At 34.7% G+C, this 25,994-nt stretch overlaps 2 protein-coding genes across 6 annotated transcripts; both read left to right on the top strand.

Moving 5' to 3' along the window:
• The first annotated feature begins 1,431 nt into the window (after positions 1-1,431).
• LOC104900662 (transcriptional corepressor LEUNIG) lies at positions 1,432-12,587 on the top strand. Of its 3 annotated transcripts, none has more exons than XM_010688150.4 (16): positions 1,432-1,564; positions 1,785-1,855; positions 1,975-2,072; positions 2,744-2,850; positions 2,937-3,178; positions 3,371-3,410; positions 3,494-3,566; positions 4,114-4,163; positions 4,806-5,027; positions 6,043-6,184; positions 6,779-6,888; positions 6,991-7,140; positions 8,236-8,391; positions 10,338-10,454; positions 10,584-10,784; positions 11,980-12,586. In XM_010688150.4, exons 2-16 carry the CDS (start codon positions 1,821-1,823, stop codon positions 12,124-12,126), a joined length of 1,890 nt encoding a protein of 629 aa, XP_010686452.1. In that variant the 5' UTR covers positions 1,432-1,564; positions 1,785-1,820; the 3' UTR covers positions 12,127-12,586. The 3 variants fall into 3 exon arrangements, with proteins under 3 accessions (XP_010686452.1, XP_019106660.1, XP_019106661.1); XM_019251115.3 differs by having other exon boundaries at positions 2,738-2,850; XM_019251116.3 differs by lacking the exon at positions 1,432-1,564 and having other exon boundaries at positions 1,614-1,855; positions 2,738-2,850; positions 11,980-12,587.
• A 9,668-nt stretch (positions 12,588-22,255) lies between these two features.
• On the top strand, positions 22,256-25,742 carry LOC104900661 (ADP,ATP carrier protein 1, mitochondrial). Of its 3 annotated transcripts, none has more exons than XM_010688148.3 (4): positions 22,256-22,427; positions 23,358-23,773; positions 23,983-24,384; positions 25,108-25,742. In XM_010688148.3, the coding sequence occupies exons 2-4, from the start codon at positions 23,378-23,380 to the stop codon at positions 25,393-25,395; spliced, it is 1,086 nt and encodes a 361-aa protein (XP_010686450.2). In that variant the 5' UTR covers positions 22,256-22,427; positions 23,358-23,377; the 3' UTR covers positions 25,396-25,742. The 3 variants fall into 3 exon arrangements, with proteins under 3 accessions (XP_010686450.2, XP_010686451.2, XP_048491052.1); XM_010688149.3 differs by having other exon boundaries at positions 22,257-22,427; positions 23,482-23,773; XM_048635095.2 differs by lacking the exon at positions 22,256-22,427 and having other exon boundaries at positions 22,434-23,773.
• Positions 25,743-25,994: the final 252 nt, after the last annotated feature.

Genomic DNA, 25,994 nt, shown 5'->3' with positions numbered 1-25,994 from the left:
ATGTGAATTTTTTTAATATCAACTTTTTATAATTTTTACTTATTGATAATGGAAAATATTAATGGTTAAAATAATGCATTGGCAAACGTGAAAACAAGAAATGTTGCACTTATTTAGAAACAGAGGAAGTATATTCTAGAAAAAAAATTGGGATTAACAGAAAAAAAATCCCACTTTTTAAGGATAAAAAATCCCACTTTCTCATTTTTATCAAAGATACTTTTTTTATCAACTAACTCTCTTGTTTTCGTTCTGCTTATATTTTTCAATGTTGATTAGTATACTAATATGATTGCTAAATATGTAGATGACTTGGTGCATTATATTCTCATTAAGAATTTATATTCTTCATGGTTATGTTAGACTTAGATACATAGATGGCTTTCTAATAACAAATAAGAGACGAAAGAGGTATTTAAGTGGACTAATGAGGACACTGTCATCCTAGTATGAACCATATAGTAATTAATCATATAATTATAATTAGTATTATAATTAAAAAATATGTTATTTTTATCATATATAAACATAAAAGCTACTTTTACCAAACACTTATATTGTAAACAGCTACTTTCACAACTAAGAGCTAACAACTACTAGCCGATAGCTAACAGCTACCCGAACAACTGATAGCTACTCCAACAACCAACAACTACCCAACGACCACTTTTGCCGAACAAACCCTTAATTGGTAGAAGCAAACCAACCACGGTTGTAGATGAACATGTAGTGACTCTTGATGTACAAACTTTGTAAATCAAAAAGACATTAGTGTAAATTAGATATCACAAATACCAAGTAGTAGGAATTCGTCGTGACTTACTTTTATCTTTTTTTTTTTTTTATCACAATTTAATATCTAAGCAATACGACTTAATCTTATTTATCTATAATAATGATACAAAGTATATACTTCCCTATATTGTTTTTGCTTTTTCACGCAACTCAATGCGTTTTTTTAATCATTAATATCTTTATTTGTATACAGGTAAAAAATATAAAAAAAAGTTAGAAATTGAAAGTATGCATCGAGACAAATTTACCAAAATCCCACATGACTATATTTTTCTTTATATAACGACGATAAATTGGAGTCAAAATTAATCAATAAATACTAGGAAAATGATATTCATAGCCCTTAGGGCTATGTATAAGAAGCTTAAAATAGAAATAAAAATTTGATTCAAGCATTTATTACCTCAAATAATGTGAAATTTTGTCATGAATTCATAAATTGTTTCCATTTTAAGACATGTATTTAATGCTTATATGTAGCCCTTAGGGCTACATATAACATTACCCTAAATACTATTATTTCACCTAATACTTCATTTAAAATATAACCGAGGAGGTATGACGAGTGCATATTTAACCCCTACGACTTAATATAGTGGCTCATTTGTGATAATTCCCCTTTGTAAATCAAGGAGATTAATTTGCAATTTCTCATATTTCTTCATGTTTTAAGGTCCCCTAATATTTTTGTAGCCTACTAAAACACCAGTTACTCTCTGCTCTCTCTTTCCTTTTGCATGGCACTGTCCCTTTCGTTTTCTCTTCTCAGGTACTCTTCTCTTTCTCTCTCCTCACTGTTTCTCTATGTTAATTCCAACTGGGTATTGTCCAATAGGGTTTTAATACCCTTTTTTGTGCAAGAATATTTGATTTTTTTGGCTTTGGTCCACTTATTTTGAAGAATTTATTGTGAATTATGCTTTGATCGTTTGTTTTTTGGTCTGATATTTGTGCATTTGTGCTTTTTTTTGTTTGTTCAAATGTGTTAGATTGTGAAGTTTGGATTTTGGAGTTGAAAGACAGTTATGGGTTCTAACAATGGATGGGATGCTGAAGAAATGTGAGTCTTTTTTTTTGAGGAAATTTTCATTTTTTTTTTTTTTGGGTATGTGGGTTTTTGGTAGTTTTGTTGTTTTATTGAAGTTCTGATTTTGGAAAAAATGTGAAAATGTTGGGTAGTTTTCAGAAGTATTTGCACGATTATCTGGTTAAGAAGAACATGCACAGGACTGCTGATGTTTTCGCAAAAGAGGCAAATGCTGATGTTTGTGCTGTTGGTATGTGGTCCTGATCATAACCCTCTTTTGGAATTTTCACTTCTTTCTGTTTTTGTTTTTGTTTTCTATCAATATTGTTGATATAAATGGTTATAATCAGGACTAACTGGATTGTGACATATTTAACTTTTTGATGCTTGTTATTGATTACAGGTTTAGTTTTCATTACTTGCATTCTTCTTTTAAGTTCTTAATTATGTTGCCTAAAGCCTAAAGCCGATGCTCGTTTATGTTATGCTGTTAAGAGCATAATGTTGATGCTTGGTTTGATATTTGATGAAGTATACTTGTTCCAATCCTCGGGATTATGGTGTTAGACATGAATTTTCTAAATTAGGCCGAAAAATGTGAATAAAAATAATGCAATGCAATTAGCTGTTTTCATCTCTTCAAACACTTGGACTATGTAGGCTTGGGACAAATCCTAGCTGCATTGGAGCAAGATAGTAAGAGACTTGTTTTTAGCAGATCAAATTCTTTCTCAATGTTTGTGTTTTTGGTTTGATTTCTGTTATGTTTAGCTAATTGTCATGCCTCTTTGCCGTCTTTAGTAGTTTATATATGGGTGGGTTTGTTGACGCCTGTTGTCTTATCATTCTCCTCAATCTTTCTTTTGATGTATTATTTCATCTGTGTTTCTGGGTTTTCTGGTGTTTCGTTTCAAGTTTCAGCAATTGACTCTCCTGAAGGCTTTCTAGCTGAATGGTGGTCAATCTTCCACGAAGTGTATTTCCATACACAACCTAAACATGTAGAATCGCCAGAGATGTCAAACAAGGTAATCTAACAGTATGTTGTGTTGTACAGCTATACTGTCCTTTGTTTTGGGTAAGTTATATTTAACAAGTCACTATAATGTTTCAGGGCAAACAAGTAACTGGAACCACATCACAAGGTTCATGTCCTGAGACGTCAAAGTTTAGGATTAATACACGAAGTTCTGTGCAGCTCCCAATTGGTAGTGAGTGTGATGATTTGGTAACACAAATGTCCCCGAAAACCTGTGAAGGAGTGAATCATAAGCGCATGACTAAAAAATGTGATACTAATTCACAGACGACTGTTGAAACCCAGAGTAGCTCTAAGTTAGCTGGAAGCAGTTCAAGGTTAGTGGCTTAGTGCTGGAGTTGAATAGTTGATTTTACGAACTACATTTTTGGCTCTATATTCTGTGACTGTCAGTCATTTTCTGTTGAGTGAATATGGCGGCCTGTTGCATTGCTGTCCCTGCATGCAGAAAAGTATACATTATCATTTTCTATTCCTTTTCTTAATATTGTTATTCTTTTGTGTCACAGCAACCCTCAGCGAAATCCCCGTAAACAGGTTCAACGGCAAGTAGGTATATGATTTAAGTCATTCAAGTGCCTATACAATAAACTGAAGTGCTAAAGTTGCCTGCACAACTATTATTGCTGCAGGACAAGAAGCGTGTTACTAGTCTAGGAAGCACATCAATCAGCTCGTCTACATATGCAGAGCCAAAAACAATAGGTTGGTTGATGTAGCTAATACGTATCAGTTTTCTTTGTTAACTTATTACTGTTACAAGGCGAGCTGTTGCCAATTAACTGTTTAGATGACTGGAGCGCAAGTATGACATTTTTCCATCATTGAGCTGAACTGTAAACTAGAAGTTGCATTGTTGCTTTTGGTATGGCTGATTACATAGACTTTGAGTTGAATCAGTGACTTTGATTGAACCAATGTGCTTGTTGATTTGAAGAGACTTGATAAATTTGTTCATTTTGGTAACTGTCATAAGATAGTAATTAGTAAGTAAAACAAACACAAGAAGTTTACACTTCGATAATAATGTTCTTTTATTTCTTTTTCTTTTTGAGATGCTTTGGATGCTTTCAAAAGATACTTGTGATGAGAAAACATTGAAGAACTGCCTATATGTGCATGATCCAAGATAAAATAGAAAATGTTAGTTCAATATAGATTGTAAACACATGCAGTTGCTTAATGTATGTATTACTTGGTATCTCGGGATTTTTTTTCTGGTAATTGAATAGCTTTTTTACATCTTTTACAGGATCTGAGAGTGTGCTGAACTCTGCACCGCTGAAAGGATGGCCTCTGATTGTGAGTGCTTTGTTGCTTTTTACTGTTTGGGGTTGGATCCTTAATGTAACTAGGTTGCTCGGGTGTGATGGCTCTGCCAATAAAACTGATCTATTGAGGTCATGTGATGTTCTTTGGTCTCTCTTAAGGATACCAGATGTATATCTGAATCAGGAGAGAAAAGCAGGGGTACCACAATTGTAAATCTATATAAGAAGAATTCCACATAGTACTTACCTTTACTCGTTATCTTCCCATCTCAGTTTACGGAAAGCATAACAAACTTTGATGTTTTTGGCCTTACTACTAGTTTGACCAACTAGGAACGAGTTTGCTTACTTCTAGACCTCCTTGGGCACTACCAACTTAGTTCTTGTTGTCATTGCTGGTGTTGGCATATTTGATGTTTTCTTATTTTACTGGGAACTCTTTTTTGTTTGCTTTGATTTTATTCAGTTTTTCCTATTTTCTGTCAGTTATAGTTATCAAATTAAACTTCCGTTTCCTTGTCAAATTATCTTACTTTGGGTTAGGAGAAGACTAGCAGCTGCAGGTGGTAGTAGTCTAGTAGATGTATAGACCTGATTCAGAAAACAAGAATGATTCCCCCCACCTTGTGAAAGCATAAGTCATTAATCAAATCTTGTTTGTTATATTATGCAGGGAGCTAATCAGGTCCCTCCTCGTCTGGGGCATCAGGTTCTGAATTCATTTCTGCAGTCTGTGAACAATCAGCCACAGATTGACATGCCGTTGTCCCAGAGCCAGCAAGAAATCTTTGCTCAGTTTCTCGCAAGTACACCAACAAAAGCTTTACCATCTTTTCCACATACTTATAACTTGGAAATGCTTCTCAGAAATGGGGTAGACAGAACAAGTGGCAAGGTGAGTCCTTGAAGAAGTTTTGACTTCTAAATGAGGCACGTGTGCTTTGACTTATGAAATCTCCTCATTCAAATTTAAACTAGAGAACGAAGAATCCTTATGTAGATATGTTACAAGAGGAAGAAGAAAGGAACTCTGATAGTAGCTATGATAAATAAACCACTGTATCATCAAGGAAGTGCCATTTTCTGGTGGAAAGTTTTTCCAATACCTGATGCTTTCTTCTAGAATGCCTTTTCAATCTCTTTTGCTTGCTGTAATACATATAACATGCCAGTTGCCACATTGGACTAAAGTGAAGGTAGTAAGACTTTAGTATAATGATGGTGTTCTTATTTTCATACTATCTCAGGTTGCTGGGAGCTTTTCCTCTCAATTTATTACGAAGGACAATCAAATTTGAGGACATGCTGCATAATATGTCCAGAGTTGTAATATCCATAGAGTTCTCCTATCCACTCTAATTTTCCTTGAGTTTGTTAATTTTTATATTTAGGATTCTATATATCATGAAATCTTTTATGGCCCCTCAAAAAAGAAGTCTTTTTTATCCATTGACCAAATCAAGATTGCACTAGAACACCAGTGATCCCTATACTGTAGAATGAGTAAGAATTCTGGTATGCCGAAAGCCTTCCAAATTCCAATAGGTTTCCTAAGGAGACTGGGGACCATGCTTTTTAGCCACTACATTGGGTAATTATACCTGGTGGGTTGAAATTTAGGTTATCATGTCCTTCAATGTTATAAAGATTATACTCATCTAATTTGTAGTCGTGTGTGGAGGGTGGTGGACAAAGATGTTTATGATTTGCTAGAGCTGACAAATTTCTTTGGTAGGTTTACTACTAAACGAAATTTCTTGGACACCATGCTTCCAACAAAGCAATTACATTGTCACAACTACTGGATGTTGTTTCTTACTTGCTTTTAGTTTTCCTGAAGCAAATCATTTTTGTACTGTGTTTGCTGTTTTGCATATTTTGATAGGATCCTTATTTGTGTGCGTATTTAGGATGGCCAGTATGAAGAAGAGAGTGGCTTAGATGAAAGTATTGAAAAGTTCTTTTCACAATATGATGACCATGCTGATTGCACTGATGCTCCATGCACTCTCCAACATCAATCTACATCTTATGAAAAAAAAGGGCATACAGGTAAATCCCGTAGGTGCTACCTTTAAGCATGTTCAGATTTCTGTCACATCATCATTGAAAGATTAGAAGAAAGGTTTTAAGAGTGACCTTATTCTTACTTTAATTGTATCTTTTGTTCTTTTCAGTCTCGTTCTTGTGTCCCTTCGTGATACTGGGTCTGTATACCTTGCTAGGGGTGGAATTTCATTTCTCGGAGTTCTCTAGGACAAGTTCTACATTTTTTTCATAGGTTTTGTTTGCCGTAACATATAATTTTTGTTGTCCCCTTTCCACCAAGTAGGATTTTTTGGAGACTTTTACATGCACACATACTCACGACTTTGCATACTACTTCACTTGTGAATCAATCTTTTAATCATCTTGTTGATCCTATGAACTACCGCAATTACATATCAGTATGAGCTAAACATTATCATGAAAGTGAGAGGATTGGTACTCTATGACAATAGAATAATAATTTCTAAATTTTACAATGTAGGGATGAAATGCTATTCTACATAAGTTGAAAGATAATGGGAAAATGTTTCCAATTTGCATGGTAAATAACAAGGGTATTCTCACTGATATGTATTTAATATTTGCATGTCTGGTTAGGCATATCTTTGGTGGAAGTTGGAAGCCTTCATGCAAGCAAGGGAAAAGTATTCTCTTGCAATTTTTCTCCTAACGGAAAGTTGCTTGCTTGTGCTGGACATGACAAGAAGGTGAGTTGCTTTGTGTGGTAATTGCATAAAGTGTTTGAAATTTTGTTTTCATTTTTAGAATTACTTGACTGCTTACACCAGTAAAATGAAATTTCTTCGCAGGTTTTGATGTGGAATATGGATACTTTAGGCTATACTAGTTCTATGGAGACCCATGCTCATCTGATTACTGATGTTCGATTTCATCCAAGTTCAGAGTTTTTTGCTACTTCTTCTTTTGACAAGACAGTACAAATATGGGATGCAGCTGGAGTAAGTGCTTATAACGAGTCACCAACTGTGTTCTATTAATCTGTTTGTGATGAATTTTAGCTTCACCAATTTGGTTCTCCTATATACCCAAAACTAATTAGGGTATACTATTTCATTGGCCTTTTCTTTTGGTGGCTCTTCATTTGGTTCTCCTATCAAATACTTGATTTTTGTGTTACATGGCTATTACACCAATTTCTCAATGAGAAGAGTTTACTAATTACATGCCTAGACCTTGGCAATCTAGTTGACATAAAAGTATTATATAATGGTATCTATCTTCAAATTCGACTGTCTGGCATCGCATTACTCAGGAACTAGTATTTGATATTCATTTTCCTAACATCTTCCAGATTGTGGTATGGCCTAGCCAAGTACCTTTGGTCTTCCCTGACATCAATGAGCAGCTCTCTTTTTGCTCTTGTCATAAAATGATATATTATTTGTTACTTTTTCTTAGTGCTTCCATGGTTGCACACCAAAAATAAATTTTGAACCTTTATCTTGTAATGATCAATCTCTTCATACCCCCTTCTTCTTGTGTAGGAGTCTTATTTCTTCAGTTGATGCCTGGCTGTGCATGCCTTAACCTTTCTTTCAGACGTCAATGATATTCCTGGGAGAACAGCAATTTTGAATTGTCATGGTAGTGCAAATGCATTGCCTAGGTTATTTTCCCCCCCTTGCAGCCAAAAAAACCCTAATTATCTTGACTAAATAAATTGTAGTCGTTGAGGAAACATAATGCTAAGTTAATAATGATGTTTAAATCACATCCCTCCTATTTTCTTTTATAACTTCACTAGTTTCTGTTAGAAGTAGAGGTAACAGTTAATGAATGTAAGCCTTCTCCACACTCCCAAGAAGATTGTAAAATAGAAGAGCTTCTGAAGACGGGATGTGGAGGATGTTTGAGGATCCTCTGTTCTTTTTTTTTTTTTGGGGGGGGGGGGGGCAGTTGAACTATTTTGAAGGTGAACAGCAAAAGTCTTTTCTTACTATTCATTTTTGTGCTTGGTTAGCTTATATTATGGAGCTGAACTGCTGAAGGTACAAAATACTACAAATGCTTATCTTTTTATGATTGTTTTGTAGCCAAGCAAGTCGTTATTTGCACTAGCTGGCCATAATGATCACGTAATGTCATTGGATTTTCACCCAAGAAAGATGGACCTTTTATGCTCAAGTGACAGCAACAATGAGATCCGCTTATGGGATATCAAGGAGTATGCTTGTTTGCGCGTTTCCAAGGTAAATTTCCATCGTTTATTAACTATCAACAATACGGGGGATTGTTCCACTATCTTGATCCTTGTTATTTCGAGTGCATTTATCATCGGTTATGGGAGAATCAGAAATTTCACAATAATTTTTGCATTCATCTTCTGGTGCTTGTTTATTGTTGCTCCGTTACTATATGCTGTGAATTGTTTTTTTTTATTGTCAGATTCTGAAACAGTGCCTCTGCAAGTCATTATTAGCAAGGGCCATCTTTTTTTATGTCTTGAGTTCCTCATCACTGGATGTCAACATGTTGTCTTTCACATATTTGCTCCTGGTTTGGTTATCACTTATCAAGGCTCTCATACACTTATGTATACATGAAAATATCTGTTATTCATTGAACATGTTTTAAATGAGCGCTTTCCTAATCAATTAGATGCTAATATATCTGGGGATATTTCCTCAATTACATATTTATATACATGTAATTCTTCTATAGCCAGGCCATTAATGATATTAACTAGTACTTAGCCCATGCAAACACATAGTGCATACAATGTGTTGTTATGGTATAGGAAAGTATTTATCTAATTATTTTTAAACTAAAATTAAATAAAATGGTAGAGTGAGTCAATTGCATTTTCTATTTTTAGAAGTATTCATTTAAAATAATGTGACCAAACCTATCGTAGCTGGGGGTGGTGAGATGTTTGGTGAATGAATAATTTTGTAAAATATTTGTTTCAATAACTACATAAGTGAGATATTTATGGACAATATTTTTACAAAAAGAAAGAGATGTAATGGGAAAGTTCATTTAAACCTGTCGAGTTTTCATTATGTTATGGATGACATAGTGAGAAGGACATTAATTCTATTGTGACATTTCTGAAGATGTTTCGTAAAATGGTAACTCCACAATTCGGTATAACTCATTCGCCCTGTAATGGGGTGACCGTGTTTCGATTTCATGGCAATAACTTAGAGACAATCTGATTTTCGTTTTTGGGTATGTTTAATTTTCATGTTCAAAGTGTTAAATTTTTTACAAATATAAGACGAGGAACATGGAAGTTATATTAAAGGTTAAAGGTATGTCAAGATGGAAACTATAGAATATTATGTTAGTAGGAGAGTATCCTAAGTTCCATGATGTCCATGAAACACCAATGAAGGGTGGAGGTTGAGAGGTAAAATATGTTCCGTTATGCACTTTTCACTTAGCAAATTTAGGTTTCCAGGAGTAGGGAAAGTGAGTTCATAGAGAAGGAAGGGTAAGATTTGAAGATTGATTGTGCTGACATTGAATATCGAGTGTCGAGACTATTGATCGTTGATGCGTGAAGATTGATTAAGATTGCAGATTTGCAAAGGGGAGCAGATATATGACAAGGAGATTAATTGGGGGTATTTTGCCCTTAATGCTTGCAGAAATACAAAGTTGGATACAAATAGGAAGATATGTGTATGGTTTGGGTTTTTATGTAGGAGATTAATGAAAATGAAGAATATTATGTGAAAGGCATGCATGCACTTACAAGCGTCAATTAAGGCGAAATGTTGAAGAAATTAATGTGATATTGTGGAATTGAGAATTTTCTGGATATTTTCTTCTTAAATTTAGGTTTGTAAGAGGTAACAAACTGAGACAGTAGCGATGGGTGTGATAATGAAGTTAGAAGATATTGATGCGTTAAATTAGTGTGTTGTCAACGCAGGCAAAGAGGACTTAAACATATTAAGCTAAGCATTTATCAATTATTATTTTATGTCTTGTGTATGTTCATTGTTACTTCAGCTTCCATTTATTAAAGATGGGATTTCCCCCAACGCCTCTGCTATGGGGACTGTAGTTTTTTCTGCAATTTAGTTTGTTATTAATCAATTTTGTTGCATATTTATATTGTGCTTGGAATTGGCGTCAGGTGCCAACTTCATCTACATTGGTGCTTAATTTTTTTGTCATGGTGTAGGGAGCCATAAGACAAGTAAGATTCCAACCTCAGTTGGGGAGACTTTTGGCTACAGCTTCAGGAAATGGTGTCAACATTTTCAATGTTGAGACTGGTGATTTCGAGTTTGACTTAAAGGTATGACATATTATATCGCTACTCTGAAGCTTCTTATGGTGGTTCTCTGCTTTTCTGGCTTGTTGCTTCACATAGGTCATCCTTGCATCCTATGATCATTATGTTTCTACCTTGCTTTTCTTAATCAAGGGACATCAATATGAAGTGCGCTCTATCTGCTGGGATGAGACTGGTAACTACATAGCCTCTGTTAGTGAAGAAAGTGTGCGACTATGGTCAATCTTGTCTGGTGGAAGATGCATATATGAAATGCACTCGAAAGGTCATAACTTCCAGTCATGCACTTTTCACCCAGGACATCCCATGTTTTTGATCATCGGAAGTTACCAGGTGTGGTTACAATATCTATTTAAATATATGCTGAGGGAGGTTTTTCTGTATTTTCTGTTCTGTGAAAGGATAAGAATAATTCTTTAACTCTATGGAACAAAATATATATGTGGCTTATCAAACGTAAAATAAAGTAAGAATGATGTTGAAACTGCAAACCCCAGTCAGTGGCATATCCACTATTGGTTCACTGGTTTTAGTTGAACCCATACTGGATATGGAAAAATGTGAAATATCATTGCAACAATGAATCTGAGTAGCTTGCCTGCCAAAGTGGTTGCCGTTGTCCGTATTCACTTAGAATGCAATTACATGAAATGCTGGTTTTTGGTTCAACTCTTGCTACTGCTTTTGTTCTTTTCTTTCCATATTCTCTTCTTGTGTTTCTGCAATTTTTTGAGTCTTTCCCTTCTTTTTCTTCCAACTTTTCTTTAATTCTATTTTTGTTGCTCACCTTCTCTAATTTCTTGTTTTCAATTTAAATATATATGCAATTACAAATACTCAAATTAGTTATTTAAAAAAATAATTATAAAGAAATGTTGATTGATTTAAAGAAATTTCCCGTCTTCCTAAAAAGCCTAAAGACATTCTCACGTATTTTGGTTCTAGCTAATAAATTTTTTTGAACTAAAGTATAGATTTTAATTTTACGAACTTGTTCTGATCATCTTACAAAGTGTTCAAACCCATATGCTGAACTTTCTGGATCTGTCACTCCCCCCAGTGTCAAATGTTCATATGCATGTCATACCCATGTAGCATTATGTCAGCATGGGAATGAATTTGCTAAGAGAGAAGTGCATAACCTGAAACTATTCAAACCTACATGGAACATACTATAACGGATGGAGGGAGTAATATTGCTAATATTGACCGGTTGATTCAATTAATTGACAAGCCAATATACCTGATATTGGATCAAAGAACTTGTGACCAGAATATGTTTTGAATGGAATTATCAAGAACTGAACCTGATTAGAAAGTTACCTTTATGCTTGTGGTATTGCACTGCTGAAGTATGCTATCATGATTGTTAGCTGAGAAGTAAAAAAGGCGAGTAAAAGAGGCTCCAAGAAGCAATGCTGATATGATAACCTTAGTAGTTATTTGAGAGTACTTGAATAGTAACTCATGTTAAGTTGTGGACTAATAAGCCTCTATAAATCTACCCTGCTTATTTATTTGCTTGCAGTTCCTTGGTTTGTGGAATCCTACTCAAAGTAGCACAATCGACACAATTCAGGCACACAGCGGCTTCATTGCTTCACTGTCAAGTTCACCTCTGACGGGATTGATGGCCTCAGCTAGCCATGACCAAAGCGTGAAATTGTGGAGATAAATAACGAAATATATCGTTTCACTTTGGCGTTTCTAATTTTGGGTGGTCTCTGGTCTGCTCTCTACTGTACATAATAAAGGGCACATAGCATGGTGATTGGTATGGCATACCAAAGTTTGTGCTGAAGCATATTTTGAAAGGTGGGAAGCTAAGTTGTGCTTTTGGAGGCTCTCTTACAACTTGGCTTGATATCTGGAATATGGAGGTCTAATCTAAGCTTGGATATACAAAAAATCTTTTTGAATAGAAATTGACTTAGCTCAAAGCTAACTAATTTGTATTGGATCTACTAAAATGAAAAACAAAAGAACTATATTTATTTAATACTATCTATATCTATATATATATGACTTAATGGTTTTAAGTAACCAGTGTCTTTGTGGCTGTAGAATACCTTTACCAAATGTGCATATTGCTCTCAAATCCCTTTTTTCTTAATGTTTGAGGGATATTCAAAGTAAAATACTATAATTTTTTGGATGATTTTTTTCTACCTCGAGAACAAAAGCACTAATATCTTTTTGTGTACGACGGGTCAATGAGGTTTTTATTGGTCAAAGGTACGTCTTGGAGACTCTAGCAATTTAGCAATCTTGTTTCGTATGTGAGCCGTTCCTAAGGTGAAGTGACTACTTCTTGATCCTATAAAACGAACCACAATAACACGTACTGATATGGATAAAATCTCATATCAAAATCCATACTGAAACAATTCTACTCTGGGATATGTGATTTCCTTCTAAACATTTAACATTTTCATACCAACTAGGAAAATACCAAACATATCCATATTACTATTAGCATTACGACACGTTCGGTTAGATATTATAAATGATGGTAATGGTAATGGTAATGGTAATGGATTATAGTGTAAATTTGTAAAGGAAATCTCACATAATTACCTATGGTGAATTATCTAATATGTACATAAGTCATGTCAATTAACAAAAGTGAAATTAGCTTGCAACAAGATTTGAACCCGTGACCTTTTGCTATTATACATGACATAATTACCCTTTCAACCAACTTTTGATCATGTTTTAAGTGTCCATATCATTATATTTGTACCTTTTAAATGTTGAGTTTTTCTTAATATATTTTAATGGAAATGGAAAAAATGCATATCAACTTCGCAAAACGATACCAACCTGAGGCAACGTCCGGGACCAAATAGTAGTACTTATATTATAAGGCGTTAAAAAGAGTTGTACTCTTGATAGTTTTTTGAGTTAACAATTTCTTTTCAAAGATAAACAAATATGTACTTAAAACTCTTATTTTTAATACTCGCTTCATTTCTTTTTAATCTACACACTTTTCTTTTTAGTTCGTTTCTTTTTAATCTACACACTGTTGTTTTTTCTATTTTTGGTAACGTATCATATTTACTTTCTCCTCTTTTTCCACCCATGTCAATCACTTTTTAATATTTTAATCCACTCTTTTGTTTCTCTCTCCACCTTTTTAGTTTCTTTCTCATACTTTTGTACTTCCTCCTTGGTTCTCCCCCAAAGTGAGATGAATAAATTAAAAAGAAACGGATGGAGTATTAATTATTGAAATTAAGCATATATATATATATATATATATATATATATATATATATATATATATATATATATATATATATATATATTATATATATATATATATATATATATATATATATATATATATATATATATATATACTTCAATCAATACACCAATTAATTAAAACTCAAGTGATTATAAGGGCACTTGAAATTTTTCAAAAAGCTATACATTTGTGTATTGATAAGACCAAAGAATTTCAAATGAGCTCGAATTTTTAGTGTGATTTTCAGGAATTGAGACAAACTGTACTAAAGTAGTTTCGTTGGCTCTTGAAATATTATAAAAGATGAGAAGTAGGGTATTAAATTGACCACCAATATCAATATAGCTCTCCGAGATTACTCTCCAATCCATTTTCAACTTTCTCTCTCCTCAATAGACTCTCCAATAAGCTCTCGAATTTATTATTATATTTTATTTGTATTTTTTCAATATTTTCAATGACATGCATGTGTATCATACTATGTCAAGAGCATGTTTTCTCAATGCTTTTAAGGAAGAGCATTTCTCTAAGTTTTCTATCTGATTATCTGAAGAGCGAATGAAAATCACCTAGACAACAACAATATTGAAGTAGAGTTGACTCTCTATTTTCTCTCTTCTTAAAAAATTACCTAGAGAGCATCAATATTTAAAATGAACTATTAATATGTAGATTATCTTGACAATATCAAGTTGTTATTTTTATCTCTATATCAGTATCCTTACGTCATGTTGTTAAAATTTATTCTGCATGTCCTTTATGATTAGTTGAAACATGCAATATATGATATATCCTCCCTAGTCTAAGATGTCGCTATAACAAATTTTGGCCAAAAATGATACCTTGTACATGTAATGTAATACTACAACCCTCTTCATCAAATAAAAATGAGAAGGTATTGTGTCAGACCGTCCGACCATAATTTTTGGTCGGACGACTTTCAGTTGGTTTCAATTTTTTTTCAGTTGGTTTCAATTTTTTTTCAGTCGACCCATTATTTCTTTCAGTTGGCCCATTATTTGTTTCAGTTGGTCCATTATTTGTTTCAGTTGGTATACATATTACGAAACAAAGTCCAACTGAAACAAAACAATAACTAATTGAAACAAAAACAATAACCAACTGAAACAAAACAAAGTCCAACTGAAACAAAACAATAACGAACTGAAACAAAACAATAACCAACTAAAACAAAATAAACCAATTGAAAATGGAAAATAGGAAAAGAATGAAGACTGAAATTAAGAATTTCATGAAGAAAACTTCGAACCTCAATTTGTTGTGAATGGTGGAAATCTCTTTTGCGTTTTCTCGAGAATTTTCGTTGTCACTGACTTTAGATAAGAATGAAGATTTCATTGACCTATAAGAGTGCCGCATGAGCAAGCTTCCATCTTCAATCTCCAGGATTTCAGTTATAATATAGATTCAATTTTAACACTGAATTTGTTCAGAGGGACCAGCTTCAAGATCGACCTCCGACATTTGGATGAACGGAGAAGGCAGCGACATGATCAGAGGCGTCGCATCATCGTCGTGGTCCGCCATTGTAGGATCACTCAAAATCATGCGATCTTCGTTCTTTCTCTCTCCTCTGCTTCTGCGGCGATTGCGGAATTCTATTTTTTGTTCTTGGAAGCGCGGTTTTTTTTCATTTGGGTCAGCCCGTCTGACAATAAGTATTTGGTCAGACGGTCTGACCCAATACTTTCACAATAAAAATGTAATACTGCACCATACGAACTAATACTGGTTGGAAAATGCTTTTAAATTAACGATCTTGCTATCGAGTGTATTAAGGCGGTGGATAAGAAACCTAGCTTAACACAAAAGTCATTTAAATAAAAATCACATTGGAGGAGTTATAAATAAATATAGATTCCTTATCCAACACTCCACGTACAATGATATATGGCTTTCCAATTAGCTAGCTTTCCAGAGTCTCCACACTCTCTCATCTATTCTTACACTTTAAGCTAATCTCAAGAAGTATCTCTAAAAACACTCAACAATAATAGAACTCTTTACTCCAATTAGCTAACATGCCCATGTGTGTGACTGTTGAAGACTGTAATGTTCTGACCGTTACAGTATTTATGGGAATCCCGTGATATCTTCCCCGATTTTACTGCCTTCCGTTTTTGCCTGATTTCTTCCTATAAAACCAGTGCCTTATGATCAGTTCAAACACACAAAAATCATTCTCTTCTCTTTTATTCCTGGGTACGTGCTAATCTCCATAGCCTACTATGTTAGTGGTGGCAGTTTAGGTTGTTATGTTAACCTTAAGGAGCTTTCCGGCCAGATCGATTACCACCGTTGTCGGGACGTAATTGCTTTCAAGTTAGTGGTCTTCTACCATGACACAACCTTGAAATCGGTTTCTTTCAGCCATTGCGATCGTCAGTTTCTAACAATTTGAAAGCAATTACCTATTTGCAATGGCTGACGTTTCAAACAAATCCATGGCTTACCTTTCAAAGCTTGAGTCTCTTGACGGAAATAACTACAAACGTTGGGCTCAAAAACTGCTAATTTTTTTGAGCAGTTGGACATAGAATACACTCTTTTCAAGGACTGTCCTGCTGCTATTACTGCTACAAATGATTCATCCTCTTCTCCTTCTGCTACTGTTATTAAGAAGAATGAGAACGAACTTCTAAAATATGAAAAAGATAATAAGACTGTTCGTTTTCACCTCCTTAATCTGATGACAAACGATCTGTTTGATTTATTTATGGTGTATAAATCATCTAAACTGATTTGGGAGGCCCTTGAGAAAAAATATGGGGCTGATGATGCTGGGAAACAAAAATATGTTGTCGGAAAGTGGCTGGCTTTCCAGATAGTTGATGACAAACCTGTCATGGACCAAGTTCATGTCTACAAAAATCTGTGTGCTATTGTTTTAAATGAAGACATGAAGATTTGCGAAGTTTTTCAAGTTAATGTATTGCTGGAAAAATTTCCCCCTTCCAGGAGAGAGTTCCATAATAATATTAAACATAGGAAAGAGTTCATGTTTCTTCAGGATCTCATTTGTCTATGAGGATTGAATAGGCAAACCGCATAAAGGACAATCATGATTTTGTTGTTGTTAATGTTACCAAAGCTAACCTGGTGGAAACTACTGCTGCTTCATCGGGATCTGATAAGTTTAAGGGTAAAGGTAAGAAGGTCAACAACAAAGGTAAAAAGCAAGCTAAGGGAAATTCAACAAACCTGATGGTAAGATTCAGAAGAGGTCTGTCCTTTGCTATGTATGTGGCAAGCCTGATCATAAAGCTTATCAATGTCCTCAACGCCAAGGTTCTGTTCAAAAGCAATCGCCTCAGGCTAACCTTGCTAAATCTGATGACATTGTTGCTACTGTGATTGTTGAAGCGAATCCGATCGAGAACAATTCTGATTGGATTTTGGACACCGGGGCTTCGAGGCATTTCTGTGCAAACAAGGAGCTTCTCTATGATTTTCAAGATGTTACAAGACAACTGCTGGAGTGCTTAGACAAGGAAAGATCACTTTAAAATTTACCTCTGGAAAAACTCTCTCCCTTTCAAATGTCTTATATGTTCCTACTATGAGTCACAACCTAGTGTTTGGCACCTTGTTAAACAAAACTGGTTTGAAAATTATTTTTGAGGCTGACAAGGTAGTAATGACTCGTGGTGGGGAATTTGCGGGGAAAGGGTATTTAAGTGGGGGTTTATTTATTTTGAATGTTGGTTCTTCTGTTGTTCCTGCTATTAATAAAACTATTTGTGGTTTTGCTTATATTGTTGAGTCTTTAAATTTATGGCATAATAGATTGAGGCATGTGAATGTAGCTTCTATTAAGAGACTAAGGACCTTAGTTTTAATTCCTAATCTATCCTCAACAGAGTTTTCTAAGTGTCCAATTTGTTTTGAAGCAAAATTAACTAAGAAACCTTGCAAAACCGTAACTCAAAGCACCACACAACTTCTAGAATTGGTTCATACGGACTTAGCTGATTTTCAGAACACTAGAAGTAGAGGAGGACATTTTTGGTACATTTGCTTTGTTGATGATTACTCGAGGTTCACTAAGTTATACCTTCTTAAGGCCAAAAGTGAGGCAAGGGAAGCTTTTATAAAGTATAAGGCTGAAGTATAAAACCAACTTGATAGGAAAATCAAGATGGTTAGGTCTGATAGGGGTGGAGAGTATGAGAATAACTCTTTGAATGACTATTGTGAGAAATTAGGTATCATTCATGAACTTAGTGCTCCCTGTGTACCTCAACAAAATGATATAGCTGAACGAAAAAATAGGTCCTTGAAAAATATGATGAATGCTATGCTTGTAAGTTATGGGTTGCCTGATGAAATGTGGGGAGAAACAGTTTTTTCATTCTACCATGTTCTTAACCGAGTAACTCACAAAAGGTTAGATAAGACTCCTTTATGAACTATGGAAGGGGTATCCTTCGAACTTGAGTTTCCTTAGAGTGTGGGGTGTCTGGCTAAAGTTGGGTTGCATGACTATAAGAAGTTAAATATTGGACCCTAAGACTTTTGATGTTGTGTTTATTGGCTATGCTCATGCTGCTTATAGATTCATGACTTTGAGCAATATGTCTATTTGTGAATACAAAGATGCTGAGTTTTTTAACATGCTTTTCCTTTGAAAAAGGGTGATATCACATCTGTGCCTTCTTGTTCTTCTTCTGCTGTTGATTTATCTATTTGTTCTACGCATTATGTTATTTTATCTACTAGTGATATTCTTGCTGATTTGACTTTAAGTAGTACTTCAGTTGACATGCATGCTAGTAGTTCTTCTGTTGTAGATGATTCTAGGAGAAGTAAAAGACCTAGAGTCGCAAAAGTCTTTGGTTTTGATTTTGTCATTGCTTTTCTGTCTGAAAGTTCTTATGTTGACTTGTTGAGTGATGAGCTAGTTTATGCTTTCATGATAGAAGAGGATCCAAAGACCTTTGAAGAGGCAATGAGATATGTGGATCCTAGTTTTTGGAAAGAGACCATTAAGAGCGAGTTAGATTCCATAGTGTCTAACTCGACTTGGAGGTTAAGTCGCCTTCTATGAAAGACTGGGCTGTCTTTCTAGAGCACTTATTAGACCTAAGGAATGCGCATGGCTATAAAACGCTTGTGATGTATCGCGGAGACTGCACGATCTTAAGGTAGGTATGTGTTGCGGGGGTCTCAACGGAACTCTAGTGAGTTCAAGAGAAATTCACTCACTAGAAAGTAAGTTGTTGCCTCATTTCACTATGCATCAATTCAAATCGAAAAATATTGATGCTTAAGTACTTTCCTTTCCTTAACCAGAAATTTCTTTTACTTTTCAGAACCTTTGTGGGGGATTGTTGGAATCAAGGCTTGAAAAGTCTTGTCTTCTTTTCAATAAAAGTCCCACTATACTTCATTTCTTTATATATTATCTTCTTCCTTATTCTTATTGAGTTGGTTCTTGAGATGTGTGGTTGGATATCATGCTTGGGTTTGGGCTTGCTATCACACGCGCGCGTGCCGCCAGCCCAGACCAGGCCAGGGCCATGGGTCTTGGGCTTTCAGTGCCTTATGATTAGTTCAAACACACAAAAAACATTCTCTTCTCTTTCATTCCTGGGCACGTGCTAATCTCCATAGCCTACTCTGTTAGTGGTGGCAGTTTAGGTTGCTGTATCAACCTTGGGGAGCTTTCCGGCCATATCGATTACCACCGTTATGGGGCCGTAATTGCTTTCAAGTCAGTGGTCTCCTACCACGGCACAGCCTTGAAATCAGTTTCTTTGAGCCATTGGGATCGTCAGTTTCTAACATCCTCTATCTTTTCTTCTCTTTCTTGGTACTCTATATATATTACATGTAATTTTCAGGACCAAAAATTGCTCCCTTTCCAGTTTCTACACTATTTATTCTTCTCACAGTCTTTCCCTCAGTACAAGTCTTTGCCTAATTATTAGCTTTAACTACCGTAACTTTTATGGTATAAGGATCTCACGCAAGGCCGTCTTAAAAAATTTGAGGCCCTTGTCCTAATTATAAAATTAGGCCATAAATATAAAAATATAATGCATAAATTGTAAAATTTTAAATAATGTATTCTATAAAATATGTCATTGTTAAAATATTTTGGAGAAAATAAAGCTCGGGTTTAAAAAATATGACAAAAACAAACATTTAATTTAAGATATTTTGGCCCTCGAAAAAGCGGGACCCTGTATTGTTAGTCTGATAGAGTTTGTTTATACTTTTTTTCTTATATAAATCGATAGTGTATTTGGGTAAATAAATAGTATTTGTATCTGTAAAGTTAAAAAATATGGAAAAACAACACAAACATTATGGATGCATTAGGTTCGAATAGAGGAATGAAACCAAGAAAAGATGAGGAATAGTAACAATAATTGTTACTTTTATTAGCTGAGTGTTCGGTTCAACAATGAAAAAGAATCATTTATAAGGAAGTGAAAAGGACTTTGTTACTGCTCCAATTTGGAGGTAACATTTTGGCCCCAACTCCTCAAGTCATGGTTAAACCATTATCCAAACCAAGCTAGGAGAAATGGATTAAGGCTCCGTTTGGTTGGATGTAAATATTTTTAATATAAAATAATTTTTCATGTAAAACGTTTTATAATATAAAATTCAATTTAAAAGCTAATTTTCATTTGTTAGGTACAATGTAAAAAAGCTACGAAAAAAGAAAATTAGAAGAGCAATGAAGATGATGGATAAAAGAAGAGTAAAAAGTTGCTAGAGAGGAGGGAGTAATTTTTTTTTCCTTCTTTCAAAAGGAAAATAATTTTTAGCTATATAAGAGCTCTTTCCCCTTGATTTGTGGAAATTATTTTATACCCTTAGCTAACCAAACTGTTAGAATAATATAGAACAATGCCCGGATCATTACGGTTATTCGAAGACACTTTTTATTTACACACAATTACACAAACACTATCGTAATATACACAAACTTTATTAAATGCATCTAACGATTATATGTTTACCCTTCCTCAATCCGACTAGGAATGATAACGGGTCGGACTTGGAACAGATTATGCAGAATACGACTTCGACTCTGCAAGAAGTCGAATTTTAAATTTGACTTCGAAAATCCGATTTCAAATCTTAATTCGACTCCGAATTCGATCCGATCTTTTTTCAGTCCAATTTTTTTAATAGAAAAATCTTTTATAATACAAATAATGTAATTATAATCATATGAAAATTAAACAATACTGTTATTTTTAACAATTATTTTTTCAATGAAAAAAATCTTATACTTCTTCCGTTCTAAAATAAATGAAACACTTACTATTTTAAACCGTTTCAAAATAAAAGAAACATTACTTTATTTGGTATTCAATTCTCTCTATCTCTCTTCTCACCACATGTGTCTCTCTTTTCTTTCTATCTATCTCCTCTCATAAATCCCCGTGCCAAGACCCTACGTTTCATATAAAATACAACGAGAAAGTATAATACATTGCCTGAAAGTAATGGTCAGATTGTATATACATAATGCATTAAACTAAATATATAAAAAAACTAGTTGCCTTAAAGTTGCAGTTGAATTCGGATATCGAATTTCTTTACGAAATCCGACTCCGATTCTAGTCCGACTCTGGCATACTTGATAATGACATTTCCCAAGTCAAGTCGCATCCCACATTCCAGAAATGGAGATTTTACCTGAATAAAAACTAAAAAGGAGCGCGTCTTGGGCCTGTGTCTGGAGTGTGTGAGTGTGACAGCATAAGTGTATAACCTCCTATAATAGTCCTATTCATCAGTCTCTCCCTCTGCAGTCTGCACCCATCTCTACAAACATATGAAAGCATCCAATTCATTGTTTCCACGCCACCGACAAAAGAATAAAAAAAAGCGCAAATTCGTACGTACTCTCCCATTACCATTAAGCCATATGCAGTCCATATGTTCCTCATATACGAATTGTCTACTTAAATACGGATGTTCAAAAATCCGACTCGACTATCTTGTAGAAAAAAGACAAATTTTTAGTTTAAAATGAAATATCGTGTCTGTTTTTGAGATAAATGAAGGTATCGGAGTAACATAGTGTAGTCTTACAAAATACTTCCTCTGTCCTCTATTAGTTTACCCGTATTTCTTTTAAGTATTAGTTTACCCATTTCTTTTTTTTTTCTGTTTTTGGAATGAGACCACAAATTTTTCATCACAAATTGACACATACATTTAATTTTAATACTCCCTCCGTCCCATAATATAGTGCCTATTTCATTTTTGGTGGGTCAAACTTTAAAATATTTGACCGAATATTCTCATTTATATATAAAAAAAAACATATTCATGTGGGATCTTGTTAGATTCATCTCAATGTGTAGTTTCATAATATCAACTTTTTATATTTTTTATTAATACAAAATTGAAGATATTAAAGGTCAAAGTTACGTCTTGGAAACCGTGTAAAAAAGAAACAAGCACTATATTATGGGACGGAGAGAGTATAAAATAATAGTTTATCTTTCTTTCTATTACCCACAACATTGTTTTCTCTCCTAAAACTCTGTGCAAAATATAGGGGCAAACTAATAAAGACGGAGAGAGTAGGTGAGAGAAAACAAAAACAATAACTAGTGTATTAAAATTCTCCCAACACCCCAAAAACTACCGCACTCTCTACCGTCCACCACCGGAAATCCTTACGCCGCCGCTGATCACACTCACTATCTCTCTCCCTTTCCTCGTCGGAGGTCACTTTTCTGACTACCATTGCTTTACTTCTTCAACTTTCTCCTTTTCATTCTTTAAGCTTGTGTGTATTTGGTTTTTCTTTTTTGGGTTTTACAATTTTATATTTGTATGGGTTTTATTGTTTTTATTGTTTGTGTTTTAGTTCTATATGAAATTTCTATTTCACCTGCCATTTTATATATAATCTGCCATTTTTTGTGCACTACTTGTATTATTGTATACATTTCTGCGAATGAAACTTGGGTAACTCGTATAAAAACGGATAATTCTGGTAATTCTCTTTATTTGAGGTGATTTTACAGTAAGTAACACTGATTTGGTTAGATTGTACCAATTGTCTAATGGATAACACTAACGGCCAGTTTGGTAGTCGTTAATGAATTGTGGTAATGGAAATGAATTTGTATGTAAATTTGTGAAGATAATCATTGTTCATTCCCATAATGGTAATGAACGTGTTTGGTATTTTCCAAGTTGGGATGGAAATGTTTAGAGGAAAATCACATATTCAAGAGTAGAATTGTATCATTATGGATGTTGATATGGGTTTTTTTACGTTTTACTTTAGTTTTTCGTCTTATGTTATTGGTCCTGTTAACATTATGATTTCTACCAATGTTCTGTATGTGGCTCTGGATTTTTGATCTGTTTATAAATTACTCGTATAACTCATTTGGCGGATCTAGGGGGTGGCCTACCCAAGCCTCGGCCCACCCCATGATCCATAATGATTATAAGTAACCTATCTGGGATAGTAATGCAAATAGGTATGGTGGAGCATGTGGTTTTCAAAGAAATTAATCAATAAGTTCGGCCCATCCTATATAGAATTCCTAGATCCGCCATTTATTTTGGTAGACGATAAAGAAAACATTTAACTCTAGAGTGCACATCTCACTATCTAAAAACTTGTAATCAATTTCTTTCAGGAGACAAATATTATTGCAAAATGGGTGACAATAGGTCCAAACATGCTTCCATATCCCCAAATTTGCATAGTGTTATTCATCAATCTTTTATACCATACCACATTTTGTCCCACAATCTATGTAGAAATCCTGCCATTGCTGCACAAGAGAACTCCTCACCTGCTGTTGCTCCGACTCCAAGCCAACGAACCAACCACCTAGGTAACAGTAAAGCTCTTGTAATGTCACAAGTTATTGCAGGGTTGATTGTGGCACCTATCGAACGAGTCCATATCTTGATGCAATGTCAGAATGAGATGCTAAAATCCGATACACTCTCAATCCCTTATAAAGGAATGAAAGATTGCTTGCTCAGAACAATAAAACATGAAGGTGTTTTTTCCCTCTGGCGTGGTTACAGTTTAAGGGTATTCGAGGTACTTCTTCACAATTCACTTTCTATATTGTTATTATATTAAGCCTCCGTTTGTTTTGGAGTAAAACGTTTTTGAGGAAAAATATTGGAGCCTCTGTAGATGACAGTAAGTCAATAACATTGTTGAATCAAATATACAGAATACAGTCTTGTAAAATATGCAAATAGTTTGTGACAATATCAATAAGTCCTATTTGCTTGCGAATGCAGATTGTTGGCGTTCCCACTATCCTGAGCATGATCATAGTTAAGAAGCAGCAGGCTGAGCAGAAGAAGATAGAGGACATCACTTTGATTCAATCTCTGAGCTTGGTAATGATTCAGGCACTGCATAAACAGCCATTGGATTATGCTCGAACCCGTCTTGCCTGCGATGTCAAAGCTGCTCGAATATTGCACAATTATTCTTTGGACTCGAGTCCTAGAAGTATCAGTAATGGTGTTGGGAATTGGAAGTTCAGTGGTGTTTTTGATGTTTACTACAAGACACTGAAATTGGATGGCGTTCACGGTCTATACCGTGGATGCACTGCTGCATGCGTTGGAATGTTTGTAAACTATGAGACCAGTAAACAGATTCGTTCTCGCGACACCACAAGCAAGGAAAACAAGGTTCTTTCACTTGATTCATTAACTCACTAATATATGTTAATAGTTTGGTTGGACGGAAAACATTTTGAAAGAAAAACCAATTTTCATGAAAAAAAAAAACATTTTCTAAGGGAAATCATAGTGATGTTTGTTTTGTTTGAATCCTTGCCTCATTGCGTGAAAAGGTAGGGAGATAAGAAAGAGTGAAAAATGGACAACAACCACTTTCCGGTAAAACGTTTTCCGCCCAACCAAATAGTACTCGACAACTTTTGCTACTAGGGGTGGATGAGTCAAGCTAAGCTCGAACTTGGTGTTGCTCAACTTGGCTGTTTCACTACATTTGAGCTATTGAGATAGTCCCATCATCTTCTAGCTTAATTTCCAAGTTTACCTCAACTTAAAACCCAACTAGATGCAATTGTTTTATTGTTAATCACACATCAAACAGTTTAATTTAAAAAATTTACCCAGTTCTCGAGTATCTGGAGTCGAGCTTAGCGAAGCTCTGACTCTTTAGAATTTCTAATCTAATTGGAGTTTTTCACATCTTTGCGGACCAGTTTGGCTCATTATCACTCATAGTCGCTACAATTTCAACGGTGTGTCTGACATTATTTGTTGCAACTGTCCCTTTATCTCAAGTCCTTAGGAGATGTGTAATCTGTGCTCTTGACAGTCCACTTATTAGTTCGTTGAGACGATGCACTAACAGTGACAGATAAAATGTTATTGTTTTTGCAGGGACGAAGAGGCTTTATTGTACTCTCCTTGAAGGCAACGTTACCTTTCCTTGTCACAAGTGTAGTACATTACCCTTTCATTACTGTTAATCGAAGAATGATGATGACATCCGGCGAAACAACCAAGTACAAAGGTGCCTTGGATGCAATTCATCAGATACTCAAACATGAAGGAGTGAGTACATTGTACAAGGGTGTAACTCCATTCATCATCCATCGGCTTGTTTTCAGTTATACTACTATTGCTGTGTTAATATCAGCCAGTTATGGGCTTAACCTTATGAAGTAGCGCTCGGATCACCGGCTTATACAGTTGAAATTCCTGATGAATTGGGTTCAAATTCAGCGATCTCCTGATACGTCCCTCGAGAAAAGAGAAAGACAATCAAACAATTCTTCCTAAAAAAATTGTGTTCTTTTGTAATGGCTTTCCTTGTTTTGCATTATAGTTAAAAATGAAGGTTTATTGTGAGTGATGTTAGCTCAAAGATTTGGAAAAGATTCGAATAGGTGGGAGTGATAAAGGTAATGGTTTTTGTTGCTTGATTAGGTTGTTTTTGGTTCAAGCAAGAAAATAGAAATGAAACATAATATAGGACTCACTATGATGAATTGATCATCTTGTTTGGTGCATAAGTCTAACATTATTGATGAACAAAGGCAATTCTCAGAGTGCACAAAAAATTTGGTATATTAATAGTACCTTTTAACACACATTAATATACTTATCATCTGCATTAAAATATTTTTGAGTTTGCATCTAGATCATACGTGTCACTTATAATTAAGGATGACCATTCAATGCGGATCCGGTTCTATTTCGCTCCGACCCAAAGGAAAAAAATTAAGTTGACTTCAACAAAAAAATAATTTGAATCCGATTCCATT

This window comes from Beta vulgaris, chromosome 8, assembly GCF_026745355.1.
Source record: "Beta vulgaris subsp. vulgaris cultivar EL10 chromosome 8, EL10.2, whole genome shotgun sequence".
Lineage (NCBI taxonomy): Eukaryota > Viridiplantae > Streptophyta > Magnoliopsida > Caryophyllales > Amaranthaceae > Beta > Beta vulgaris.
This window is presented reverse-complemented; position numbering and strand designations above follow the sequence as displayed.